A 21,328-nucleotide genomic window follows, 5' to 3' on the forward strand; every position below is an offset into this window, starting at 1 on the left:
GGGACTGAGTCACACAAATATGTGAGGAAAGAGCTTCTAAATAAGGGTAGGGTGGAGGGGAAGGCCGATTGTGTAGGGCCTTATCTGCCATCAGAAGGGGTGTGGCCATTATCATGGGGATATGGGCAGCATATTAGCAGCTTTGGAGCACAGAAGTTACATGATCTCATATGTTTTTTTTTTTTTTTTTTTAAATTTTATTTATTTATTTATTTATTCATTTATTTATGGCTGTGTTGGGTCTTTGTTTCTGTGTGAGGGCTTTCTCTAGTTGCGGCAAGTGGGGGCCACTCTTCATCGCGGTGCGCGGGCCTCTCACCATCGTGGCCTCTCTTGTTGCGGAGCACAGGCTCCAGACGCGCAGGCTCAGCAATTGTGGCTCACGGGCCTAGTCGCTCCGCGGCATGTGGGATCTTCCCAGACCAGGGCTCGAACCCGTGTCCCCTGCATTGGCAGGCAGATTCTCAACCACTGCGCCACCAGGGAAGCCCTCATATGTTTTTGAAGGATCCTTCTGGGTGCTCTTTTGAAATTAGATTCTCCTCCCTGGATTCATCTTGGCCCAGCCATCAGGAACCTAATTCTGGGTCTAGAGTCTGGCCTTCCAAATGCATCCTTTTTGTCTCTCTGTACCTGCCTTTCATAGTACTGCAGCGGGCGCCCAGCCGAGGTTCAGCTGCCTCTTCTCCTGGGCCTGCAACTTCACTCCACAATCACGGTCTCTGTTTTTTGTACCCTCTGAATAGCCTCTCCTCCAGTTGGTCTCGGTATATTAACCTACTTCTCTGGTGGTATGCTCAGCCTTGTGAGAGCTGGGGGTGGCTTCTTATCCAACATTTGTTCATTCTTTCAACAAATATGTATTGAAAACCTACTATGTGACAAGTACTCGTGTACTGAGGATAAGACAGTGAACTAGATACATCAGTGCCCTGTTCTAGAGGTAGCAGTGATGGAGGAGACAAAAATTTTAAAAACCTGTAAAGAAGATAATTTCAGAGAGTGATAAATGACATGAAGATAACAAGTTGGCTATGATAGAGTATGACCGGCTGGCTACTGGAGACTGAAAGGTCAGGGAAGGCCTCTGATTAGGCCTTAGATATTTGAGCAGAAACCTGAATGATAAGCAGTCAGCCATGTGAAAATCTGGTGTCAGCAAACACTGATGGGCGTCAGCATTTGGGAGTCCTCTTAATCTGGGAAGTGGTCTGTCATTTGAGATATTTAGAGCCAGAGGAATGTGCTTGAAAATCCCTTATCGTACATCTCTCTCTCTCTCTCTTTCTCTCTAGTATTTTATTGGGACCACAGAGTAATTGATATTTTAATGCTTTCTGATAAGGCATCACATTCAGATACTTTTCCTTCTCAAATATATGAACTAAAATATTACCTGCCATATCAGTAAACAAAGGATGTTGCAGCCATTAAGCCATCACATTACAGCCACCCAGGTGGTGAGCCCTGAGGGAACTCAGGATGGAGACAAAGGGGCTGTCCCCTGCCAAGTCCATCTAGCAGTCAGCTGCTGCAGCTATCCCCTGACGGTGCACCCTGAGGAAACTCAGGGTGAGAAAACACAGGATACTGACCCCAGATAGCTGAGGTGCATATCAAAGGAATGATTTTAGTGAGCCCAGACTCTTGCATCTTCCCATACATAGAAAAGTGCTAAATTCCTTAACTTGAGATAGTTACTTTTCTTTTATTAACAGTAATCTTTTGATGTTCTGACTACTTGGTCTTTTGTTGCAAAAACTCCTATATATACTGGCTCTCCCCCTTGCCTCTTTGGAACAGTTTCTTAGTATTATCTGAGATGCTGTGTCCCAGGTCTTGAAGTCTTCAGAATGTCTGTCGAATTCTTAACTTTTAGGTTGTGCACTTTTTTTTCAGTCAACAAATATTTTACCAAGTATCCTGTGTAGGGATATTAAAGCACCATGTGGAATCTCTTAACTCAGGCTCATCTGATCCTCAGGTGTATCCCTTATTGGACCCCAAATTAGCAGAGCGTTTTAAAATATTGTTTCAAGATAGTTATATTGATACATTCATAGAAAGTTGCAAAAATATTTCAAGGGGTTCCCACATGCCATTCACCCAGTGCTCCCCAAAGGTAACATCCTGCAATACCAAAACCAGGAAATAAATATATGGGTACCATTCATGGTACCAGTGCTTATTCAGATTTCACCAGTTATATGTGCCCTCATTTGTGTGTGTGTGTATAGTTTTATGCAATTGTATGTAATCACTACCACAATCAAGATGCAGAAGTGTTCCAAAAACATAAGGTCCTTTCCTTCTATCCATTTGTAGCCACACCTATCCCTCCACCCCATACCCAACCCTTGGCAACTTCTAATCTGTTCTCTATTTCTATAATTTTGTTATTTCAAGAATTTTTTATAAATGGAATCATAGTGTTCACTCAGCTTAATTCTCCTGAGATCCATCCAAGTTGTTGCATGTATCAATACTTTATTCCTTTCATTGCTGAGTAGTATTATTCCATGGCATGGGTGTACAACATAGTTTGTTTAACCATTCATCTGTAGGAAAACATTTGGGTTGTTTCCAGTTTTTGACCATCATGAATAAAGCTGCTATGAACATTCATGTACGAGTTTTTGTGTGAACATATATTTCCCTTTCTCTGGGATAAATGTCCAGGAGCATAATTGCTAGTTCAGATGGTAGGTGCATATTTATTTTATTATTATTTTTTAGAAACTGCTAAACTGTTTTCCAGAGTGACTATGCCATCTCACTTTCCCACCACTGATGCATAAATGATCCAGTTTCTCCACATCCTCACTAACATTTTGAGTCATCACTTATTCTTTTTATAGCCATTCTGATAGGTATGTAGTGGTAGATCATTTTTGGTTTTACCCATTTCCCCGATGGCTAATGATGTTGAGCATATTTTCATGTGCTTATCTGCCACCTGTATATCCTTTTCAGGAAATGTCTGTTCATGTCTTTTGGCTGACTTTTGAGAATTCACATATGTTTGTATATCAATTCTCCACCAAGATTGGGACCTTGCTTACAAACTTCAGTTGGCTGTAATTCTAGGAAGAGCAATTCATCCATGTGCATATGCAGTTTCCCGAAGCATCACAAAAGAATATCCACTATAATGACATTTCCAGTACACCCCTCTTCACCAGTTTAGAAGAATAAATTAAATTTACATCTTCCTTTTTTTTAATGTTCCAAGTATACAGCATATAGTTGAATGTAATGAAACTCAGTCTCCTTGGTTCAAAATCTCCAAAGCTGATTTGTTTTAGACTAAAAGCATTTCCATCAGTATGAGTAAGAGAAGTGTTATTATACTTGGTTCGTAGTTATCTTCTTACTTTATTTAGACAGATTTCTTATTTAGGGAAAAAGATACATGCTCACTGTAAAAAAAATTTTTTTAAGCTTGAAAGAACAGAGAAAATACATATTATCCAAAGTCTCATTGTCTAGGTAGAGATAATCACCGTTAACATTTGGTGAGCATACATCTAGATTTCTTTCTGTATATATATTCTCTGCATACTTAAAACACATCCACAATTTATATAATTGATATATTATTCTGCACCTTGTTTCTCATAAGTGTATATCACTGACTTCTTTCCATATTAGTATAGGTCTTCATCATTTTTAAAACTTGTATAGTAACTCATTGTGTGTGTGTTTACTTAACCATGTTCCCTATAACAGACATATAGATTGTTTCTAATTTTTTGCTATTATAAGCAATGCTTTAATGAATGTGCTTGTGGGATAGCTTGTTGAGTATTTATAATTATTTTCTTAGAGTAAATCTCAAGAAGTGGGATTGCTGAGCTAAGTCATATGCACATGTATGTGTACATATATATATGTCAGTTTGTATACGTTTACAAACTGCCTTTTAGAAAGATTGTGTTGATTTAAATTTTCACATACACTACCTGGGTAAGGTTCTTGTAAATTTCTCAATCTTTTCCTTGTGTCTCCCTTCTAACAAATTTCTCTCTTTTATTTTTTTCTTAAGGATTGGAACACATATATCCAAATAACTTTTGATCGTTTATAATTTTTAAACTGTTAACTGAGATAGGAGTGCAGGGCTTTATGAGGCTAGGTCAGGAAAAGTCCTGTAGAATGGCCATCTTCTAGACCTTTCCTCCAAGAAACCTTTCAGGAACGTGGTGTACTTCAATGGCTTTGTTATCTGAACATCTAGCTTAGTTCCACAATACTGACCTCACATGGGGAATGATAAGGTCAAGCAGCATGGCAATGACATTTACTTGTGGACAGAGGAATTACAATTAGGAGGAAAAAAAGATGTCCAAGATTACTACCAGTATACCCAAACTTCAAAGATAGAAAGCTGTAGCATGTAGACTAAACACAATATAGCAAGCCCTACTTACAAAGTTAGAGATTTATTGCACGGTTGGATGATATTGCAGTTTGGGGTCACTCAAACGCTTTTTTTTTTTTTTTTCGTTTGATCAAACAATGAAGTATAGCATTTTTATTAGTATCTGGAGGAAAAAAAACCTTCCACTGGCACATTCCCAAATTTGAAACTTCAACATCTTGGTAGTCCTTGGGCTTATTTTTCAAGGTTCAACAGATAATTGGTTTAATGGTTTAATAAGTATACCTATCTTTTATATGATGATATTAATATTCTTTTGCTTACAAACTTCCTCAGACGGATTAAGCAACAGGAGGACTGTACCTTTTAGTAATTAGGAAACGTGTTCATGATACAGCCCCTAACACTAGATAAGAATTCAGTTACAACATGTGTCTTCTTTTTTATTTCCAACAGTTTCTCAGAATTTTTCTCATTGTTCTCTTTAGCAAATAAAAGCTGATACTTCTGAAATTTCAGCAGCACACTCTCCCTCACCCAATTCCACAGTATTTTCATGGATTGTAGAAAACTAGTGTGAAGTGTTTGCAAGATACTTAAAGCATATTTTTGGAGTGAGTTCTAGAAGTTCCTGTACTTTAAACTTATGGTGCTAGATATAACAGTGGAATTTTCTAGCTACTGCATACCTGGCTTCTTATTAATAATAGCACAGTAGCAAAATACCTGATTATAGAAAGCTTTTCCTTTTTCTAGGCATTTTGGCTTCTATTAATTTCTCTGTTCAGGTGTTCTGAGGTGGATTTCCAATGTCATTAGCCAAATGAAAGAGGAGCAGGTGGGATGGTGGAGTGGAGTCAGCCAGAAGTAACGGGTTCCATCTGTTTCTGCAGAAAATTAGTTGTGTCACCTTGGACGAATCTCTAGCATTGCAGCTTCATGATCTTAAAGACCGAGAGATTGAATTGTGACATAATAAAGGCTCTTCAAATATGAGATTATATAAAAATAATTCATAAACTCATGTAAATATAAGATTTTACACTATATTTGCCAGGCATTCTACTTGCAAAGGAAAACCTTTAAACCTTAAAAAATCTGGATGACTATACACAAAATGCGCTAAAATGATACAAGAGTTAATAGAACTACACCCCTACATCTTAAATCCTTAAGAGGGTTATTAATTATAGTTCTCCAAACTTCACATCCAGCGTCTCTGTGACCTCAGGCCTTTGGCCCTATTTCTATATAAGACCAAACGCGGGGGTGGGAGTGGGTCTGAAAGCGCTCTAATTTTTGTTTAAGGTTAGCCATTCTGTGTAAGCTCAGGGGTATCTAAGTATTTTTTAGAAGGCGCTCCGCAGCTTCCGGACCAGTTGACTCTCTAAAGGATGAAAGGCGGCTCCGTCTACATAACTTGACCAAAAAAGAGCGTGATCTCAGATGCAGGGAAGGGGGCGTGGAATTACAACCCAGAGTTTACTCTTTACTTCCCTCCCTGGATTTGCAGCCCGGAAAGTTAAGACACCAACGGCGCGTCCTCGCCAAGCGCTCGGAGGACCGGGCGGGGCAGTTACAGGCACCGGGACACTCGGGGGGGTCGGACCCAGGAAGCCAGCAACGCCCGGGCTCTGCCTGTACCTGCGAACCTGTAATAATAAGTGGGTGCTCCCTGGGACCCCCTCGTGACGCCTCCAGCCTAACAGGGAAAAGTCTAGAATCGGACGCCTGCTTTACTTAGGTTTAGGACCTTACTCCCACCCCCCACCCCCGCGTGGGGGCGTGTCTCCTCGGTTAGGGGCGGGGCGTTCCTGGCCCGGAGTAACCGCTGCGACCCCTGGCGCCCAGTCCTCGTCTCCACTCCCGGCTCCGGACTGCCGGTGGGGGCGGGGTAGTAAAACGCCTGGCAACTCCAGGTACCCGTCCCGTTGCCAGGCGATGGGGGGAGGAGGAGGGGCTGAGGAGAAAGAGGAGCGGCGCTCGGCCCGACAGGGGCTCGCGTAGGAGAGGCGGCCGCGCAGCCGCCCTACCACTCTTCGGGGCCTGGCGCTCCGACCCAACCCTGGAGCCTGAGCTGCGCATGCGTCGCGCGAGCGGCCGCCTCCGCCTCTAGTAGGGTTCGCGGCGGCGCTGAGCGTCAGACTCCGCGGTCGGAGCCGCCCAGGAGCCGGGGAACCGAGCGGTCTCGTCAGAAGGGCGCGGGAGGGCAGGCGCAGGAAGAAGGAGCGCCGCGTCCACCGCGGCTGAGAAAAATGGTGTTCGAGTCGGTGGTCGTGGACGTGTTGAACCGGTTCTTGGGGGACTATGTGGTGAACTTGGACAAGTCCCAGCTCAATCTGGGCATCTGGGCAGGTAACGAGACCGCCGCTGCCCCTCCATCTCGCCTCCCTCCCGGGATTCCGTTGCCGGAGCCCGGCCCTGCCTTCGTAGGGCCTCGGGCCCCTCGCTGCCACCTGCCGCCGCCCTCGTTGGGGTCAGATTACATAGAACCGGGCGGCAGTTGCTGGGCCTCCGCCGGCAAGTTATTTTTTTGGCCGGAGGGGAGTGGGGTCTCGGGTGCGGGATGAAAAGGGCCCCCTTTTTCCGCTGAGGGGACCCGCAGTGGACTCCAGGGGTCTGGAGTTCACATTCCACAGAGGCGCCCTTTTCTGCCTCTCGCGGTCCGGTTTCAGCTGTGCTGGGCGAGGGGCGGCCACGAGACACACCTGGACTTGGTCTGGTCCCTGTCATTTTTCCCCCCTTGGGTTGCGACGGAGGCCCCGGGCAGCCCACGGAGTGTCGCACGCCGCCTCGCACGTGAAAGCAAGGCGCTGTGACCGAAGACGCCCTCTTCCTTCCTCGCCCAGTCTCCGGGTACCGCTAAACCGTGCTGGTTTCTCGGCTCCCCTTTCCGGCCTCACCACCTGGAGTCCCGGTGGCTCGCCTGGGTGCGGCTGATAACACAGAGCGAAAACTCCTGGGAAGAATTACTCGAACGGTTGGTTGTGTGTTTTCAATTCACGACCTGGCCCAGCAGGGTGTCACGCTTGTTAAGGCTTTGGGGTTTTGTGGATCACAGTGAGTTACTGAATTTTTTAAGAAACTAGGTGCGCTGTGCAGCATCTCAGACCTACAGAAGACGGGAATGAACCTGTCCTTAGGTTGCTGAGATGGTGAAGGACCGACGCTTTACTTTGTGTCCGTTTATTCTGGTGCGCTTCCTTATTTGGAGTTTCATTTTTAGTGCTTCCACTGTTTTTGTATTATACCTTTATCTATTTTAAATACCCATTAGAAATTAGATTCCTTTTCTTTATGAAATGCGTCTCCCAGGCCAAAGCTAGAGTTAATTTTTGTGTGTGAGTAGTATATTGTTTCTTTTTTTTTTTTAATTTTACTGTTCTTGAATATGCCCCTGCAGCCTTCTTCTAAAGTACTTATATATCTTAATATTTCTCCTTTATGAAATAGTGTAAGTAGATAATTTAGTTTGATAAAGAAAACCTCTTGTTACTACCGTTGGCATCTAGTACCTTGATAGAGAGTGGGACTACAAGAGCTAAGGACATAAATGCTAGCTCATCACTCTGACTAGTACCAGAAATTTGCAGATAGTTTAATCTGTGTTGCTTCTCATTTGCAAAATAAAAATGATAAAACTGGTCTCCACCTACCTCATTAGGAAGCCTTGAGAACATTGTGTGGTGCTTTGACCTATAGTGGAAAATGGCTTCTACATTCAAGGTGGAGGTTTGTGTGGAGTGTGATTTATCAACGGATTTGTTCATTTAAAATTTGCATACACTATATTCATTTTTGTGATGTACAGTTCTGTCAGTCTTGACAAATGCAGGGAAGCAAGTATCCACCACCACAATCCTGATACAGCAAAATTACACGAAGACCTCAAAATTTCCTCTGCTGCCCCTTTGTAGTCTCCCACCCAACCCCCATCCCTTCTCCTGGCAACCCCTGATCTGTTTCCATCCCTACAGTTTTGCCGTTTCTAGAGTGCCATATAAATGGAATTATGTGGTATGTAGCTTTTGGGGTCTGATTTCTTAATTTCACTCCTTTCACTTATACAAATGAATTTGAGAGGCATCCATGTGTTGCATGCATCAGTATTTCATTCCTATATTTTTGAGTAATATTTTATTGTATCCATGTCCTGTAAATGTTTATCCGTTCACCAGTTCAGGGACATTTCAGTTGTTGGTGATTATGAATAGAGCTACTATAAACATTCATGTATACGTTTTTGTGTGGACATAAATTTTTATTTCTTTTTGGGATTTCGAGGTTCCATGGTAAGGGAATACTTAATTTATATGAAACTGTGGAACTGCTTTTCAAGTGGCTATACCATTTTGCTATCTCACTAGCATTGTATGGGTGTTTAGTTGCTCTACACTCTCACTAGCACTTAGTATTGTCATTTAAAACACTTTTTTTTAGCTTTTCTAATAGGTAAATAGTGGTAAAGCATTGTGGTTTTAATTTGTATTTCCTTAGTGATTAAGGGTGTTGAGCATCTTTTCATGTTATTCCTTGCTGTTTGTATATTTCTGTTGGTGAAATGTCTGTTCAAATCTTACTCATTTTAAATTGGATTATTTTTCTGTTGAGATTTAATTCACATACCATTAAATTCACCCTTTTAAAATGTACAATTCAGTGTTTTAGTATAGCCACAAAATAGTGCAACTGTCACCACTATCTAATTCCGGAACATTTTCAACACTCCAAAAATAAATCTCATACCTATAAACAGTCAATACAGATTTATCCCCCCCCCCTTCCTCTGGCAACCACTAATCTACTTTCTGCCTTCTGTGGATTTGCCAATTCTGGATATTTCATTTAAATGGAATCACAGGGGCTTCCCTGGTGCCGCAGTGGTTAAGAATCCGCTTGCCAGTGCAGGGGACACGGGTTCGATCCCTGGTCTGGGAGGATCCCACACGCCACGGAGCAGTTAAGCCCGTGTGCCACAACTACTGAGCCTGCACTCTAGAGCTTGCGAGCCACAACTACTGAAGCCCACGCGCCTAGAGCCTGTGCTTTGCAGCAAGAGAAGCCACTGCAATGACAAGTCCACGCACCACAACGAAGAGTAGCCCCTGCTTCCCGCGAGTAGAGAAAGCCCACGCACAGCAACAAAGACCCAACGCAGCCAAAAATAAATAAATAAAATAAAAAAATAAGTAAGTGGAATCACAATATACATGGCCTCTTTTTCTGGCTTCCTTCCCTTAATCTTATATTTTCAAGGTTCGTTTATATTGTAGCGTGTATCAGTATTTCATTCTTTTTTGTGACTAATATTCCATTATATGGATATAACTCATTTTGTTTATCCATTCATCAGTTGATGGACATTTATTATTTTTCCTTTTATGAGTAATGCTGCTGTGAACATTCATGTACAAGTTTTTCGTGACCATATATTTTAAATGCTCTTGGATGTATACCTAGAAGTGGAATTTCTGAGTCATATGGTAACTTTTTTAGACTTTTTAAGGAACTTCCAAACTCTGTTCCAAAGTGTTTTCTTATTGTTGAGTATTGAAAGTTCTTTAAATATTATGGATACAAGTCCTTTGTAAGATAACGTGATTTAAAAATACTTTCTCCCAGTCTTTTCCAGGTCTGTCTTTTGCAAAATAAAAGTTTAAAATTTTGATCAATTCCAGTTTATCAAAAAATTTTTATGTCATGTTTTCTTAAAAATTAATTTATTTAGTTTTGGCTGTGTTGGGTCTTCATTGCAGTGCATGGGCTTCTCGTCGCGGTGGCTTCTCTTGTTATGGAGCACTGGCTCTAGGCGTGTGGGCTTCAGTAGTTGTGGCTCGAAGGCTGTAGAGCACAGGCTCAGCAGTTGTGGCACATGGGCTTAGTTGCTCCACAGCATGTGGGATCTTCCCAGACCAGGGCTCGAACCTGTGTCCTCTACATTGGCAGGCAGATTCTTAACCACTGCACCACCAGAGAAGTCCCAATGTCATGCTTTTTATGAGTCAGTTGTGTCTGTGAAATCTTTTCCTAACCCAAAGTCACAAAGATTTTCTCTTATGTTTTATTCCAGAAGTTTTATAATTTTATATTTTACCTTTTTGTAAATGTAAAATTTCTGATCCTTTTTTGTATAAAGTGCAGTATAGGTTGAAGGTTGGGGTTCCTTTGTTTGCATGTCGATACAAATGTCCAATTTTTCTAGCACGAGTTGCTTAAAAGAATATCCTTTCTCCATCGAATTATCTTTGAACGTTTGTAAAAAAATCAGTAGACTTTATATTTTGTGGGTTTATTTTTGAATTGTATCTGTTTCAATGATCTGTGTGTCCATCTGTTCACCTATACCATGCTTATCTTGATAACTGTCACTTTATAGTGTCTTGAACTCAGGTAGTGTGATCCCTCTAATTTTGGTGTTCACCACATTTTAAAAATAATGTGTCAGTGTTTTATGTATCAAAGTTGGTTACATTTTGTTAAATGAAGCTTTGAATAATAGCTAGAATTTAAAAAAATTCTTGGAGAATTTAAAAAGCAATAGTTTTTTGATAAACTTAGAGGATTAAAAAATTCTTTGAAAATTTCAATAATAGAAGCTAGATGCTACATAGGAAAAATGTTAAGATGATGGGCTTAATATTTTATGGTCTAATATCAGAAGGATCTATTAGTTTTAAATGTATGGTTTTGCTAGGTTTCTGTGTAATAATCCAGCCAATTTCACTATTGGCATATGAATAGTATGAATTAGTATACAGGAGTTAAATGGATGGTTTCATATCTAATAATGGAAAATTTGTTTCAGAGATGGCTCTTTGGAAATTAGAATTCATTTTTCCATAGAAACATTGTTATATATGAATGGAGTTTACAAAAACTAATTATAATGCAGCAGAACAGTGCTACTATACTGGGTCCTGTACAGTATGTAGACTGAGTGCCAGAAGCATCTATTTGTGGAAGGAGAAAGACGAATTGAGTTTTTTCTCAAACTCTTGGCAAATTCTGATGTTGGTAAAGTATACTTTTTATACAGTGTTATTTACACCCTTCCACCCTTCCTATGTATCATCTATTTAGGGAGGTGGTAGTATTGATACTTCATAGACTTCATCTGAAGTTCGCCTCCCTACTTTGCTAAACCATCTAGCATTTAATATTTCCTTCAAGAGCTAGGCTGCATCGGAATCAGTCATACATGCTTGTTAGAAATACAGATTTTTTTGGAACCACTTCCCAGATATTATAATTCATTTATCTAGAGTAGGACACCAAAAAAGTTTTTTTTTAAAACAAATGACCCAGGGGATTGTGATGTACAACTGGGTGCATTTGAAGAGCACTTTCAGGGCAAAAATACTAGAAATTCAGGGGCAGAAGTAATAGTAAGTGTGGCTTGTATGATAGAATTATCATTTGTAACATAGAGCGTACCTCTTAATGTTATAGTTTTCCTTCTCACTTCCTCTTTGTTTGCTCCAGAATTAACAGTACTTGGGCAAATTAAAAAATTTTGTTATGTCTGACATCTTTATGTAACATTAGAAACTCAGATTTCTTCTTCTTTTTCTTAAACTAACTTGCATATTCTGTTTTTGAAATGTTAATCTCTCAGTTTTCTCTTTATATATAGTCTTATATTCAGTGGCCTCTTAATGCATACCCCCAGTATAACAGTAACTCTATAGGAAGATGAAGATTCAGCCAGGGCACAGTTCCTGATTTTTAAGAAGTCATTCTTCTGTGATAGGAATATACTGGGAAACCAAACAAATGATTGTCTAGTGGAATTACCAATTAAATATTGGTTTTTCTTTTATGTTCTTGTTACCGAACCAAATTTCCGTCTGCTTGCTGGCATACAGTAAAGTCAATCTACTGACACCGGATTGTGGTAAAAGAAAGTGCAGCATTTATTGCAGGGCACCAAGCAAGGAGTCCAGGACGGCTAGTGCTTAAAAGACATGAACTCTCCAAAGGCTTTCAGGGAAAGGTTTATAAAGACAGGGTGAGGGAGGGATTTGTGGGGTATGTGAACAGCTCGTGGACATTCTTCTGATTGGTTGGTGGTGAGGTTATTGAGAGTCAGCATCATCAACCTGGAGGTTCCAACCAGTCTGGGGTCTCTGTGATTGTGGGCAGCATACAGTTAACTTTTTCCACCTGGTGGGGGTTTCTGTATCTGCAAAACAGCTCAAAGGACATGACTCAGAATATTATCTATAGCCCTTGAGGAGGAACTAAAAGTCCTTGACTTTGTTAATGGCTAACTATTATTATTTTGTCTTGCTTGACTGTTTTCCTTTCTTTCTGCATTTTCTCACTTCTCTGATTAAATTTATTCTTTGACTAAAGTTTTTCTACAGACAAAAGGCAGGCGGAGGACATGGGTGGGTGTCTATCCTGGGAAGGCCTCATAGGGTCCTGCTTGGTTACATTCTAAGATACTTTCATAAAACTTTAGAGTTGAAAGGGAACATTTTATTATGACAAGTAGTCAAACATACATCAGTGTTACAAGATTTTACAGTCTATATCCATATACCCACAATCTAGATTCTACCATTAATTGGATATTAACAGTTTTATTGAGGTATAATTGACATATAGTAAAATGCACATATTTAAAGTCTACAATTTGATAAATCTTAACATATGTGTTCACCTAGGAAATCATCATCATGATCAAGCTAATGAACATATCCATCATGCCCAAAAGTTTGCTTGCCCACACCCCCAGAGACATCCATTATTACTACTTTTTCTACCGTACATACCTCTATTTCTGGTATGCTGAGAGGTTCTGTTCAAGAATGTGTGTTGGATTTTGTAAAGTGATTTTTCTGCATCTACTGATATGATCATAGGATTTTTCTGTGAGCCATAGGATTGCATTGATTTTTGAATGTGAAACAAGGCTTTAATGCCTGGAATTAATCCCACTTCACCGTAGTCTTATTATTTTTATACATTTTTGGATTCAATTTTCTGATATTTTATTGAGGATTTTTGCATCTGTGTTCATGAAAGGTATTGGTCAATAGTTTTTCTTTCTTGTAATATTTTCATCTGGTTTTGGTATCAGGGTAATACTGACCTCATAGATGAGTTAGAAATGTTCATATGTTATCTGGAAGAGATTGTAAGGAATTAGTGTCATTTTTTCCTTAAATATTTGGTAGAACATTAGTGAAACCATCTGGGCATTATGCTTTCAGTTTTGAAAGATTATTATTGATTCAGTTTCTTTTATAGATATAGGCCTATTTAGATGATTTTCTCTTGTATGTATTTTTGTAGAGTGTATTTTTCAAGGAATTGGTACATTTCATCTAAGTTATAACATTTGTGGGTGTGTTTATAATATTTCTTTAGTAACCTTTTAATGTCCGTGGGATAAGTAGTGATGGCCCTTCCTTTCATTTCTGATATTAGTAATTTATGTCTTTTCTCTTTCTTCTTAGTTAACATGGCTAGAGAGTTACCAGTTTTATTGATCTTTTCAAAGAACCAGCTTTTGGTTTCATTGAAATGTCTATTGATTTTCTGTAGTGAACTACATTGACTTCTGCTCTAATTCTTATGATTTCTTTTCTTCTTACTTAGGATTTACTTTGCTCTTCTTTTTCTAGTTTCCTAAGGTGGAAGCTTAGATTATTGGTTTTAGATCTTTCTCCTTTTCTAGTATATGCATTCGATGGTATAAATTTCCGTCTAAGCCCTGCTTTTGCTGCAGGTCACAAATTTTGATAAGTCATATTTTCATTTGACTCAAAATATTTTATGAATTTCTTTTGAGTCTGCTTCTTTTACTTACGTGTTATTTAAAGCTAGTGTTTATTTAATCTTCAGATATTTGGGGATTTTCCATCTTTCTTCCAGAAATCATTACGATTTCTAGTTTAATTCCATTGTGTTCTGAAAGCAAACTTTGTATGACTTCTGTTCCTTTAAATTTGTTAAGGTATGTTTTATGGCCCAGAGTATGACTTATCTTGGTGAATGTTCTGTGTGAGCTTGAGAAGAATATGTAATCTGCTGCTGTTGGATGAAATGTTCTATAAATTTGTTATATCCCTTTATTTTTAATTTGTCTGTGTCTTTATATTTAGCATTGGTTTCTTGTCTTGCCATTTGTGACAACATGGTTGGACCTTGAGAGTATTTTGTTAACTGAAATAAGTCAGATGGAGACAGACAAATGCTATATTTCACTCATATGTGGAGTAAAAAAAACAAACAGGGACTTCCCTCACGGTCCAGTGGTTAGGACTGCTGCAGGGGGCATGGGTTCAATCCCTTGTGAGGGAACTAAGATCCCGCATGCTGTGTGGTGTGGCCAAAAAATTAAAAACAAACAAACAAAAACAAAACCAAAGTAAATGAAGAAACCAAACCAATCAAAAAACAAATATGTAGATACCGAGAATAGAGTAGTGGTTACCAGAGGGATAGGGGTTGGGGGGAGGACAAAATGGGTAGATGGGATCTACTGTGTGGTGATGACTGGAAACTAAATTTTTGGTGGTGAGCAAGCTGTCTTGTATACAAAAGGGGAAAAATAATTTGTACACATGAAACTTATATAATGTTACAAACCAATGTTACCTCAATAAAAAATAATTTAAAAATAATTTAAAAATAAAGTGGGTTTCTTGTAGACACCTTGTAGTTGGGTTTGTTTTTTTATCCATTCTATCATGTCTCTTTTAATTAGTATGTTCAGACCATTCACATTTAATTTAAAATGATTATTGATATAGTCGGGTTAATGGATTTATATTTATAATAGTTGTAACTCTTTTTGTTGCATGTCTGTCTTTGCTTTTTAAAATCTCCCCCTCGTTTTCTGCCTTTCTCTGGTTTTAATTGAGCATGTTATATGACTTAATTTTTTTCTTCTCTCCTAGCATATTAATTATACTTCTTTAGTGTTTTTTTCTTGTTGTTGTTGCCTTAAAATTGCAGTATACATTTAAAATTTAGAACTAATCCAGGTCCACTTTCAAATAATACTGTCCTGCTTCAGGGACAGTGGAGGTATCTTATAACAGTATTCCATTCCATTTCTTCTGCTCCTTCATAACATTGTTATTATTCATTTCACTTATCCATAAACTGTACTCAATGTACTGTTGCTATTATTATTTAGAACAATTTTCCATTAGACCTTTAAGAATAAGGAAAATAAAAGGCTTAATTTTACCTTAATTTATTCCTTCTCTAATGCTTTTGTAGGTCTGAGTTTCTGACCTCTATCATTTCCCTTCTCTCTGAAAACTTTTAACATTTCTTGCAAGGGAGGTCCACTGGCAACAAATTCTATCAGTTTTTGTTTGAGATAGACTGATTTCTCCTTCACCCCCATCCCCATTACAGATTGTGGTTAAATACATACAATATGAAATTTATTGTAACCATTTTTAAGTGTACAGTGGCATTAGGTATATTCTCATTGTTGTGTAACCATCACCACATCCATCTCCGGAACTCTTTTTGTCTTGCAAAACTGTGATACTGTACCCATTAAGCAGTAACTACACATTTTCCCTCCCCTCTGCCTTTGGCAACCACCATTCTATTTTGTGCCTCTATGAATTTGACTATTCTGTGTACCCCGTGTAAGTGGTATCATGCAATATTTGTTCTTTTGTGTCTGACATATTTCACTTAGCCTAATGTCTTCAAGGTTAATCTGTTATAGCTTATGTCAGAATTTCATTTTTAAGTGTGAATTATGTCCCATTGTATGTATATACCACATTTTGTTTCTCCATTCATCTGTCGGTGGACACAGTGGTTGTTTCCACATTTTAGCTATTGTGAATAATGCTGCTACAAACATGAGTGTACAAATGTCTCTTTGAGTCCCTGCTTTCAAATATTTTTGGTATATACCCACAAGTGAAATAGCTGGGTCATATGGTAATTAATTTTTTCAGGGACCACGATACTACTTTCCATAGCAGTCACACTGTTTTACATTCCCACCAGTGGTGCACAAGGGTTCCAGTTTCTCCACATCCTCAGCGAGTCATTACTTTGTTTTGTTGATAGTAGCCATCCTAATAGATGTGAGGAGCCATCTCATTGTCATTTTGATTTGCACTTCCATATTGATTAGTGATTTTGAACATCTTTTCTTGTGCTTATTAGCCATTTGTATATCTTCTTTAGAAAAATACGTGTTCAAGATCTTTGGCCATAAAGAATATACAAATCAATTTTCACTGCAAAGTAAAGGAGCTGTTACAGTGGAGGATTACTGGACTGAATGTCAATATTATGACATAGTATGAGTGTGTTTCATGTTTCGTAATTGCAATCATTGTTGCTTTTGTTGTGGTCATCCATGTACAATGCTTGGTGTCAGTCGATTTATCTCTTGTAAAAATAAAATACAGTGTGTGTGTGTGTGAAAAAAAAAAAAAAAAAGATCTTTGGCCATTCTTTAATTGGGTTGTTTGGTTTTTTGTTGTTGAGTTGTAGGAGCTCTTTATATATTCTGAATTAGATGTGTGACTTGTAGATATTTCCCCTGTTCCATGTGTTGCCTTTTCAATGTTGATAGTGTCCTATGATGCACAAAAGTTTTTAATTTTGATGAAGTCCAAATCTTCTATTTTTTGTTGTTGTTGCTTTTGGTGTCATGTCCAAGAAATCATTGCCAAATCGAGGTCATGCAACTTTTCACCTATGCTTTCTTTTAAGAATTTTATAGTTTTAGGTCTGACATTTAAGTCTTTGATCCATTTTGAGTTAATGTTTGGATATAGTGTTGAAAAGACAAATTCCAAATTGAATGATCTCAGTGGCCTTGTCAATAATCATTTAACTATATATGTGAGGGTTTATTTCTGGGCTTTCTATTCGATTGGTCTAAGTTTTGTGTTCCAGCACCATGCTGGGTTTTGTTTCGTTTTTTACTGAAATAGAGTTGATTTACAATATTGTGTGAGTTTCAGGTGTACAGCATTCTGAGTCATTTTTGCAGATTATATTCTGTTATAGGTTATTACAAGATAGTGGGTATAATTCCCTGTGCTATATAGTAAATCCTTGTTTCTTATCTATTTTGTATATAGCAGTTTGTATATCTTCATCCCATACCCGTAAATTGTCCCTCCTTCTGTCCCTCTCCCCTTTGGTAACCACAAGTTTGTTTTCTATGTCTGTGAACCTGTTTTGTATATACATTCATTTGTATTATTTTTTGGATTCCATATATAAGTGATATAGTATCATGTTTGTCTTTCTCTGACTTTTTTCACTAAGCGTAGTATTCTCTAGGTCCATCCTTGTTGCTGCAGATGGCCGTATTTCATTCTTTTTTATGGCTGAGTAATATTCCATTGTGTGTGTGTGTGTATGTATGTGTGTGTGTCACATCTTAATCCAGTCATCTATTGATGGGCATTTGGGTTGCTTCCGTGTCTTGGCTGTTGTAAATAGTGCTACTATGAACGTTGGGGTGCATGTATCTTTTTTGAATTAGTGTTTTCTTTTTTTCTGGCTATATACACAAGAGTGGAATTGCTGGATCATATGCTAGTTCTATTTTTAGTTTTTTAAGGGCCCTCCATACTGCTTTCCATTGTGACTGCACCAATTACATTCCCACCAACAGTGTATGAGGGTTCCCTTTTCTCCATATCCTCTCCAACATTGTTGTTTGTAGACTTTTGATGATAACCATTCTGACAGGTGTGAAGTGATATCTCTTTGTGGTTTTGATTTGCATTTCTCTAATAATTAGCAATATTGAGAATCTTTTCATGTGCCTATTAGCCGTCCATATGTTCTCTTTGGGAAAGTGTCTATTCAAGTCTTCCACCCATTTTTTTTTATTGGATTGTTTGTTTTTTTGATATTGAGTTGTATGAGCTGTTTGCATATTTTGGATATTAACCCCTTGTCAGTCACGTCATTTGCAAATATATTCTCCCATTCCATATGTTGTCTTTTTAGCAAGCACCATGTTGTTTTGATCACTGTGCTTTTGTTAGTACATTTTGAAATCAGGAAATGTGAGACTGCCAAGTTTCTTTTGAAGGTTGTTTTGACTGTTTGTGGGTCCTTTGAGATGCCGTATGAATTTAAAGATGAATTTTTCTATTTCTGCAAAAAACATTGGGATTTTAATGTGGATTACATTGAATCTGTAGGTTGCTTTGGGTAGTACTGATATCTTAACAATATTGTCTTCCAGTCTGTGAACATGGAACGTCTTTCCATTTATACGTGTTTTTACTTTATTTCAACAATGTTTTATAGGTTTTGGGGTATAAATCATTCTCCCCTCCCACCCCCTCCCCCCCATTAAGTTTATTACTAAACATTTTATTATTTTTGACGCTATTGTAAATGGAATTTTTTTTCTTAATTTCCATCTTGAATTGTTCATTGTTAGTGTATAGAAACAACTGATTTTTGTGTTTTGATTGTGTACCCAGCAACATGCTGAATACATTTATTCTAGCAGTTTTTTTGTGTGGAATATTTAAGTTTTTCTTCATATAAGATCATGCTGTCTGTCAACAGAGAGAATTTTACTTCTTCCTTTCCAATGTGGATGCCTTTTATTTATTCTTCTTGCCTAATTGCTCTGGCTATGACTTTCTGTGTTGAATAAAAGTGGCAAAAGTGGGCATCCTTATCTTGTTTCTGATGTTAGAGGAAAAGACATGTCTTTCACCAATGAGTATGATGTTCATTGTGGGCTTTTCATATATGGCCTTAATATATTGAGGAAGTTTCCTTTAATTTCTAACTTTTTGAGTGTTTTTATCATGAAAGAATGTTGAAATTTTTTTGAATGCATTTTCTTCATCAGTTGAGGTGATCTGTGTTTTTTCCTTCATTCTGTTAATGAGGTGTATCATGTTGATTGAATTTGTGTATTGAACCATCTTTCCATTCCTAGAGTGTTATACTGAGTAATGGTATATAATTCTTTTAGTGTACCATTGAATTTTGTTTGCTAGTATTTTGTTGAGGATTTTTGCCTCAGTATCCATGGGGGATATTGATCTGTAGTTTTCCTGTGGTATCTTTGTCTGGCTTTGGTATCAGATTAATGCTGACCTTGTATATTGAGTTTGGAAGTATTTCCTTCTCTTCAGTTTTTGGGAAGAATTTGAGGAGGATTGGTGTTCTCTTTTAAATGTTTGGTAGAAGAAACTATCTGATCCTGGGCTTTTGTTGTTGTTGTTGTGGGGAGGTTTTTGATTAATGATGAAATCTCGTTACTAATTATAGATCTGTTCAGATTATGCATTTCTTCATGATTCATTAGTGGTAGGGTGAATGTTTCTAGGAATTTATCCATTTTATCTAGGCTATCAAATTTGTTGACATACAGCTGTTCATAGTATTCTTACAATCCTTTTTATTTTTGTAAAATTGGTGGTACTATCCCCTTCTTCATTTCTCATTTTAGTTACAGTTGATTCTTGAACAACGCAGGGGTTAGGGGCATTGAACCCCCACACAGTCGAAAATCTGCATATAACTTTACAATTGGCCTTCCATATCTGTGGTTCACATTCTCGGATTCAGCTATCTATGGATCATGTAGTACTGAAGTACGTACTTATTGGAAAAAAATCCACATGTAAGTGGACCCACAAAATTCAAACCTGTGTTGTTCAAGGGTCAATTGTATTCGACTCCTCTCTCTTTTTCTTGGTCAAGCTAGCTAATGATTTATCAATTTTGTTGAACTTTTTTGTTTCTTGTAAGAGCTTTTGACTTAAAGTCTGTTTTGTCTAATATCAGTATAGCTATTTCTGCTCTCTTAGTTATTATTTGCATGGGAAATCTTTTTTAATCCTTTCACTTTCGAGCTATGTGTGGTTTCGAGCTTTTGGTTTCATCAATTTTCTCTTGGTTTTCTGTTCTTTGTTTTGCTTATGTCTGTTCTAAACTTTATTATTTCATTCCTTCTGGTAGCTTTGGGTGTAGTTAATCTTTTTCTGTTCTTTAAGATGCAAATTTAGGTTGTTGATTTGGGATTATGTCTTCCTTCTTAATGTAAACATTTACTGCTATAATTTGTCTCCCAGGACTGCTCTTGCTGCATCCCATAAATTTTGGTATGTTGTTTCCATTTTAATTTTTCTTAAATTGTTTTAAAATTTTTCTTGTGGTTTCTTCTTTGCTTCATTGCTTGAGTGTGTTAATTTTCATATATTTGTGGATTTTTTAGTTTTCCTTCTGCTGTTGATTTCTGGATTCATTCCACTCATTCCATCAGAAAACGTAACTTATATAATTTCAATCTTTTAAAATTTATTTAGATTCTTTTGTTGCCTAACATAGACCTATACTGGAAAATGTTCCCTGTGCACTTGAGGAAATGGTGTATTCTGTTGTTGGGTAAGGGTGGTCTGTATATATTTGTTAAGTTCAATTCATCTATTTTCTTGTTAACCTTCTGTCTGGTTGTTCCATTCATTACTGAAGTTGTGTATTGAAGCCGCCTACTAATACTGTAGAGCTGTCTATTTCTCTCTTCAATTATGTTAGTGTTTGCTTCATATGTTTTTTTTTTTTTTTAATTTATGTTTATTTATTTATGGCTGTGTTGGGTCTTCATTTCTGTGCGAGGGCTTTCTCTAGTTGTGGCAAGCGGGGGCCACTCTTCATCGCAGTGTGCAGGCCTCTCACCATCGCGGCCTCTCTTGTTGCGGAGCACAGGCTCCAGACGCGCAGGCTCAGTAATCGTGGCTCACGGGCCCAGTTGCTCCGCGGCATGTGGGATCTTCCCAGACCAGGGCTCGAACCCGTGTCCCCTGCATTAGCAGGCAGATTCTCAACCACTGCGCCACCAGGGAAGCCCCGCTTCATATGTTTTTGATTTCTGATGTTTGGTGCATATATGTTTATAACTTTTATATCTTCTTAGTGAATTGACCCTTTTATTGTCTTATAATGCCCTTTTTTGTT

The 21,328-nt window shown here is 38.3% G+C and overlaps 1 protein-coding gene across 5 annotated transcripts in view; it reads left to right on the forward strand.

Moving 5' to 3' along the window:
* Nucleotides 1-6,491: 6,491 nt before the first annotated feature.
* The window catches only part of VPS13A (vacuolar protein sorting 13 homolog A), a 258,210-nt gene continuing 243,373 nt past the window's right edge, over nt 6,492-21,328 (forward strand). For all 5 annotated transcript variants that reach the window (XR_009503701.1, XM_059924955.1, XM_059924956.1 and 2 more), the window contains exon 1: nt 6,492-6,736. Coding sequence is in view for 4 of the 5 variants with exons in the window: in XM_059924955.1 (XP_059780938.1) it covers nt 6,637-6,736 (100 nt within the window). In the remaining variant the exon portion in view is untranslated. The remainder of the gene's footprint in view (nt 6,737-21,328) is intronic.

This window comes from Balaenoptera ricei, chromosome 6, assembly GCF_028023285.1.
Source record: "Balaenoptera ricei isolate mBalRic1 chromosome 6, mBalRic1.hap2, whole genome shotgun sequence".
Classification (NCBI taxonomy): domain Eukaryota; kingdom Metazoa; phylum Chordata; class Mammalia; order Artiodactyla; family Balaenopteridae; genus Balaenoptera; species Balaenoptera ricei.